We start from the raw sequence: 7,625 nt of genomic DNA, 5'->3' as shown, positions 1-7,625 counted from the left end.
GGAAAGTAATCATGAAATTTCTATCAACTACATCCATAATAAGAAGATATGGAATAGAAATGAACATGATGATCTTGATGATGCTTTCTCATATATTGTGTCAAGTGAAGTAAATGAAGAAATCGATGATCCAGAACCAAAATATGTCAAAAGAGACATGATTGAGAACAATGGAAAGATGCAATACAATTGCAAAAATCACTATATGGGTCAAAGCAATCTGGACGTATGTGGTATAATCGTCTCAGTGATCATTTAACAAAAGAAGGATATGTGAATGATCCTATATGCCCATGTGTTTTCATCAAGAAAACAATAAAAACAATATCCGGATTTGTAATAATCGCGGTATATGATCTTCACATTATCGGAACTCAAACGGAAATACAAAAGGCATCTGACTATCTCAAAGGTGAAATTGAGATGAAAGATCTTGGACAGACACAATATTGTCTTGGCCTACAAATAGAACATTCACAAAATGTTGTGCACCAATCCACATACACTAAAAGAGTGTTGAAACAATTTTACATGGATAAATCAACTCCTCTTAGCACCCCGATGGCTGTTAGGTCACTTAATATTGAATGTGATCCATTTCGACCACCTGAGGAGAAAGAAGAGATACTTGGTCCGCAAGTATCATATCTAAGTGCAACTGGAGCGCTGATGTACCTTGCAAATTGTATACGGCCTGATATATCATTTGTTGTAAATCTTTTGGAAAGATTCAGCTCAACTCCAACTCGAGTACATTGGAATGAGATTAAACATATTTTTCGTTACCTCCAAGGGACCATTGATTTAGGCTTGTTTTATCCTAAAAGTTCAAAAGGTCAAATAGTTGGTTTTGCAGATGTTGGATATCTTTCGGATCCACACAAAGCCCGATCGCAAACAGGATACGTGTTGACGATCGGAGGCACTGCTATATCTTGGCGTTCTTAGAAACAAACGCTCGTGGCTACTTCTTCAAATCATGCTGAGATCATTGCACTCCATGAAGCAAGTAGAGAATGTGTATGGCTAAGATCAATAAGCCGACGCTTCTGTTCAAGCAGTGGGATTGACGAAAATACAGAGCCAACTGTTCTATATGAAGATAACGCGGCATGTGTTGCTCAAACAAAGGACGAATATATCAAAAGCGATAGAACGAAACATATTCAACCAAAGTTCTTCTCATACACTCAAGAGCTCGTGAAGAAGAAAGAGATTGAAGTAAGATATGTCCGATCATGCGACAATGCAACTGACCTCTTCGCAAAATCACTTCCGACTTCGGTATTCAGAAAACATGTCCATAACATTGGAATGCGTCATCAGAAAGATCTATGACTGTTTATTCGAGGGGAGCTTACGTAGTTGTAATTTTACCTTACTATGGTTTTTAACGAGGCAACAAATACATTAAGCAAGAAACGATAGTGACACTGGTCTTCAAGGGGGAGTGTTATAAACGTGAAGAAAACAACGTCAAAATAATATGCACCGAAACTTTTGACATTTTGCGTTGTGGAGCCCACAATCACTATGCACGCACAATAACTTTCTCTTTTTCACTTCTATATAAACACGATCGTTTCGATCAATTGTAATACACCATCCCTTCTTCTTCTTATAACACATTCTCTTTTGCTATCAGTGTTATCTTCTTCCTTGCGGGTATAAAATTTTGCCTTTATTTAAAATTTCTCGATATTAGAAAATTATAAGTTATTTTATAACAGTTTTAATAAATTTTTTTATTTATAGGGTACAATAGGTCAATCTCGCTTTAAAAATGCCCTGTTCGGGAACGCGCTAGGCGCTAGTCGGGCGGTCGGGTTGGGCCTAGCGCCTAAAGAGAAAATCGGGGATTAATCGGAAATTATGCGGGACGGAATTTTTAGATGGTTTACTATGTTATAAAATATGTTAATCTTTAATTGTGTATAACATTAATACATTTTCATGTTTAAGATTGTATAAAACACACAAATAGAATATATAAACTTAATAAAGTGTAATTTTCATCAAAATTATGAATATAAATGATATTTATAAAATTTTAGATCAAATAAACAAATAAAATATTATTTAAAAAAAATAAAAAAAATAATAATAATGAAAAAATAGATTAGGCGGTCATTGCGGAAAAAATCGGATATCCGATTTTTTAAACCGATTTGGTATAAATCGGGGCGGAAGAGTGACGCGTAGCGCCTAGACGGCCGATTTTTAGAACAGGGAAAAAATGCAAAAGGGTTGCCTCTGAAGATTTGTCTACGGGTGGGAAATGCCTTTGGGATCAGCTTGTTGAGAATAGGTAAATATTTCCCTCTGTTTATCTGTACCTGACGTTTTTACTGAAATTGACAGTCAATGTCTGATTGTTGATTGTTGAATTGCAGGGGCTCAGACAGATTCTATGATACCGTTTATCTTCATATTCAGAAGATGAACCAGGCCAACTTGAATAAGTTCTATGTTGATTACATTCAGGGAGCCTCTAAGAGGGTTGTGTGTTGTCAATCAGTCCAAAAACTGAACGCCCAGAGTAGTTTAAGATTAATATTTTGGTTTGTTGCTTTTGAAAACTTAAAACATATCTATGTTTGTGTTCTGGTATTCTGCCTTGTTAAAAGGTCTTAACTAAACACCCCCGTTTTGCTTTTGAAAACTTAAAACATATCTATGTTTGGTATTCTGCCTTGTTAAAAGGTCTTACTAAAATTCTTTTGAGTTTGACATTAAGTTCTTTGCTTGCTTTTGTTGAAGTTCATATTTGTCTTTTCCCGCTTTGCTGGTATTATTTTTTAGGCTGGCGGTTTATGAATGTTGAGGTTCATATTTGTCTTCTTTTTTTCCGGCATTAGTGGAAAATTAAACGGAAGCTAACTGTCAATTAAAATATTAATAATTTAATTATTTTAAGAACCCCATCACGAATGTGTGAAAGCTTTACAAAAAATAAATCAAAAACAGAATAGGGAAAATGAGATTCTTCCATTATCTCGCTGAAGACGATGGTTCATATCGTCTTCTCCCTGTTCTCTAACTGACTTTTCTATCGATCTGGTCTCTCTCCGCTTTTTCTTGGACGGTTAACACTTTCAAGAACCGCAATTTTCAGGTCCAATATTTCTACCTTTTAGGTCCCATAAAAAAACACAAAGACAAAAAGCAAATACAGAGTATATGGTACACCAAGCTGGGTGACGAGATTAAGCTACAACTTGCCACAGGCCCACAACTCGCAAGTAGCTTTACTAGTAGACATATGTATCATCAAAGGCCGAGCCACCAACATATTTGGCTGATGTATCCACCTGAAAGAATAGGAACAATCAACAAAACATTCAGATCAATCAGTAAGGTTACATGAAAGGTTTTAGACAAGAGTTTAGAAGTCATATACCGAGCTAACACGCTTTTCTGTAGGCTCACTGGAATCATTTCCCGGAGTAAATTTCCCAGCAGCTGCTGCTATGTCATCATCATCCTTCTTAACTGGTACGTACCACACGTTGGCACTATGTGGGCTTAAAAACAATGATCTGCACTTAGTGCTCATAGAGATAAGAAGCACCGCTCATGCCCGGCAACACCTTATGTTAAGGCTAGCTTGGCGTATTGCCATAACGGAATCCTGATCAAAACATGAACCTCAAAAGTTTAAAAAACTAGCACACTCCAAAGGTTATAAAACATCCACAATATTTTATCAAATAGAATGCAAATGTATGATTATATCTACCACCATCTTTTGGTTAGCTCAATCTATGTTGTGTAGGTATAAACAACTTACTTGGGCTCCACCAAAGCTAAAAAAATACTGACCCTCCAAACCAATTTGTATCAAAGCATTTTTTTCTATAACAAGATAAGGTTGGTGAGATCCTAGACATCAATTTATCAGATGTTTGTAAGAGCTTCAGCTATATCTATTCGAGACAAACATATGGTTTACTTTGTTTTCAGAGACAGAAGCTTGCAGATCAAGAAAGCCTCATCAGATAGTGTAATAAACTTACCATTCGATGAGTCTGTAGAAAGTGAGCTCAAAGAGTTCGATAAGTGAATAAAGAGCCCAATAAGTGAGCCATTGCTTGTCGTCTCCACCTGTCCTCGACTCTATTGCCCTCACTGATGCGTATCTAAATCTAAGTGTAAGCCAAAGTTTTTAATTCAAATAATAGGCTAGTAAACCAAGCTAATGATAGGTCTGCAGTTAATAACACATGCCACTCTTAAGCTTCAGAGCTTTCCTGTCAAGTCCGGGGAGCTCTTTGATTACATTGTAGAGAAAGGCAGGTTACAAGAGGAGGAGGCTCGTAACTTTTTCCAGCAGGTTTTGTTTGTTTATCTCTTACCCCCACACAACCACTGTTGTCCTTGTAGCTCCTTCTCTGAGTTTTGAGTGTTGTTATTGTTTAGACTTCGAGCAGATAATATCTGGTGTGGAGTATTGCCATCGCAATATGGTTGTCCATAGAGACCTCAAGCCTGAGAATTTGCTGTTGGACTCGAGGTGCAATATTAAGATTGCTGACTTTGGACTGAGTAATGTCATGAGGGATGGTCATTTTCTGAAGACGAGCTGTGGAAGCCCCAACTACGCTGCTCCTGAGGTATTCAGTAATCTTATGTAATGTACTCATGTCTCATTTCTCCTTTCATTCGATTATGAGTATCTATCTGAATCATACCTTCCTACTTGTTGTAAGGTTATATCAGGAAAATTATACGCTGGACCTGATGTATGGAGCTGCGGAGTGATATTGTATGCTCTACTCTGTGTTCCAAGTGGCTATCTTGAATCCGAGTTTCAGGAGACAACAGTATGTGTTTTTCTTTCTTCAGTAGATAGCTTTCCAACATATAAATATGCATAATTCCTTTGTGTTTTGTACTAACACTTTCACCTTTTCAATTTTACTCATCTAGGACAGTGGTTCCAATCCTATGCGCCCAGCTGAAGCCGCTGCTTCACCTGTAGGCCAATGGGTTCCTTCACCTATGGATCAGTACGGATTGGGAGGAAGATCACAAGTCCCAAGTGACCGTAAATGGGCTCTTGGACTTCAGGTTTGTTCAAAATTGCTGAATCTAGTTAGTGTTATCATATTATTTGGAACTTTGGGGATTTTATAAATGTTATCTTGTTTATGAATGAGTACTCTTCACCTGCACATACCTTAACAGTCCCATGCGCATCCTCGTGAGATCATGAACGAACTACTGAAAGCTCTTCAAGAACTCAATGTGTGTTGGAAGAAGATTGGTCACTACAACATGAAGTGCCGATGGGTTCCTGGTTTCGCTGATGATCAGAATACCATGGACAACAAGTAACTACAAACTCACACACAATGCTCACATGTATCACCAAAACTAAACCGGCTAGGACAGAGACTAGACCCTAAAACTTGAACCAACTGTTTCATAGTAACAATGCTCACCTATATCATTACACCCACTTCCAACAATTTTTCTGTGCTACTTTGGATTTTGAAACAGCTATACAAAGCTCGGGAAGAGAAGTACTTGCTGGATATACAGAGAGTTAACGGTCCTCAGTTTCTCTTCCTGGATCTATGCGCAGCCTTTCTTACCAAGCTCCGTGTGATCTGAGAGCTTAGTGTAAGATGTGGGTGCAGTGTGTTACTCTGCCGGGTTGCTATTATATACCTGGATTCGAAACTAAACTCTACTGTAATAGTAATTATCTTTTTTCCATTTTTGATGGTTTCTAAGGGTTGGTCATGTGTACATAAAACTTAGATGTTCACAATACACTCAGATTCTTAAATCTTGGCTACAAACTTCGTTTGACCATTAATCTCCCTAAGACAAATCTACGGACGCAGGGAAGAAGTCAGAGGAGCTATATTACAATATGCCAACTGCACTGATCCCGATGAGAGTGCAGCCCGACGGGAGAGACTAATACAAGCGGAAGCTCAGGGTCAACTGGAAGCGAATGCTGCTCTGGTTGTCAGAACATCCCTGGTTCGAAAAACGACTACTGACCCCGAGAAGGAATCTCCCCTGAAGCAATCCTCAGACAGAATTCCAGTTTCTAATAGGCTTGGTATACCTGGTGCGAGTGCGAGTAGACAAAGCCCACCTTTGATCCCATCAACGGAGCGAGCTTCAGCTAACAGCAGATTGGGCCCAGTAAACTCTGACCTGGATAGGAACACTCCACCAAATGCCAATAGCAATGCTAACCTGAGCCTCCCAATATTGAACAGACTAGGACCTCAACTTGATGCCAATACCTCCCCGGCTACAGGGGCAATTAAGGACACGGCGACAGTGTCAAAGAGGAAACCAGGACGTCCTCCGGGGCCAAGGAAAGTCCGGGGAAGTCCAGCGGGGGTACCGGGAACCAGCGCGCGAAAGAGAAAGGTGCAACAAACCAAACCGCCTAATGTCCGCAAAAAACTACATGTTGAATCCACTCGGACTGGAAACTCTACACGAGGTAGCAAAAGTGGAGGAGAGCCATCTCGTGGTGGGATTCCCCACGATGATGATGCAACAAACTCTGATAACCTCCCAATCGTTAACATGATTCCAAAGTCTAGTAGGCGTCGGATGGATTTTCGGATCCATTCCACCCCCGCTCCTTAGCCATCGCAAGCTGGAACTGTCAGGGGTTGGAGAATCCCCGGACAGTTCGAAGACTCGGAGAGATATCGAAAAAGTTTGACCCCGATATTCTCTTTATCATGGAATAAAAAAACCCCCAATGAATTCGTACTCAAGAAACTGGAGTATTTGAGATACGAATGCCATCACTTAATACCGCCTACGGGTCATGGAGCTGGCGGATTAGGACTGTTCTGGAAGCAAGAATTAAATCTGCAAATTCTTGACTCTAACCCGAATGTAATTGACATGTTGGTATGAATGACATTCTGTGTAGCGATGAAAAAGACGAAGGCATCGAACGACCAGAAGGATCCTTTGCGGATATGCGTACCTTCTTCTCGGAAGGAGATCTGTTTGATCTACAGCATTCTGGTGATCCATTGTGATACGCCCTAAAATAGAGAAGGATCACTCGACCGGACTAAAGGGATATGAACTCGCCAAAAAGGAGAACTGATGGATCGAGGGGTGACACTAAGGGTTGCGGAATAGCCCAAAGATACTACCAGACTTCGATCGTTGCCGGATGTGACGCACCGGTCCAACAAATGAAGGATCGAGACTTGGAGATAACCTCACCAAGAAACTAAGAAGTGTTCTAAACAAAGAACTATGAGAGAAACTCATAAAAAGGGAAAAAAAAAACAATCTCTTTTATTTCGTGGCTCTAAGGCCTTATTTATAGGATTACAAGTTGTAGAGATCCAAAGAAAAATGTGCTAAAAACAAGACATTGGAAATAGAAACAAAGACTTGACTAAATAAAGTCTTTGACTGAAACTTGGAATACCTCTTCATATAGCCACGACCAAGACTTTGAAAAGTGAAGAATATGCTCCTGATATGGTCCAAGACATGTCTCTTTGAGGCCTGGTCGAAATCCATCTTTTCCCTTAGCCAATATTTATCGGTTTCTCCATTTGGCCCAAACAAGTTCGTTTTTGAATCTTTTTGAAACCATCAAGCCCAATGCTTTCTTGAAC

At 39.5% G+C, this 7,625-nt stretch overlaps 1 protein-coding gene and 1 pseudogene across 1 annotated transcript; one reads left to right on the top strand and one right to left on the bottom strand.

Annotated features, from left to right (window-relative positions):
• Positions 1 to 3,251: 3,251 nt before the first annotated feature.
• Positions 3,252 to 4,138, bottom strand: LOC106324398 (annotated as a pseudogene).
• A 60-nt stretch (positions 4,139 to 4,198) lies between these two features.
• LOC106324397 (probable serine/threonine-protein kinase MARK-C) lies at positions 4,199 to 6,621 on the top strand. Its single transcript, XM_013762372.1, has 6 exons — positions 4,199 to 4,333; positions 4,431 to 4,613; positions 4,710 to 4,823; positions 4,930 to 5,070; positions 5,188 to 5,333; positions 5,853 to 6,621. Exons 1-6 carry the CDS (start codon positions 4,199 to 4,201, stop codon positions 6,619 to 6,621), a joined length of 1,488 nt encoding a protein of 495 aa, XP_013617826.1.
• The last annotated feature ends 1,004 nt before the right edge of the window (positions 6,622 to 7,625 follow it).

Source organism: Brassica oleracea, chromosome C2 (assembly GCF_000695525.1).
Source record: "Brassica oleracea var. oleracea cultivar TO1000 chromosome C2, BOL, whole genome shotgun sequence".
NCBI classification, from domain to species: Eukaryota; Viridiplantae; Streptophyta; class Magnoliopsida; order Brassicales; family Brassicaceae; genus Brassica; species Brassica oleracea.
The sequence above is the reverse complement of the archived record's forward strand: the minus strand, read 5'-3'. Positions and strand labels throughout refer to the sequence as shown.

Bases quoted from the DNA above. Each gene is read 5' to 3' on its own strand.
- LOC106324397 (XM_013762372.1), top strand. From the start codon at position 4,199: ATGATAGGTCTGCAGTTAATAACACATGCCACTCTTAAGCTTCAGAGC. The intron at 4,614-4,709 runs GTATTCAGTAAT...ACTTGTTGTAAG, and splicing joins CCAACTACGCTGCTCCTGAG to GTTATATCAGGAAAATTATA. The intron at 5,334-5,852 runs GTAACTACAAAC...CTACGGACGCAG, and splicing joins CAGAATACCATGGACAACAA to GGAAGAAGTCAGAGGAGCTA.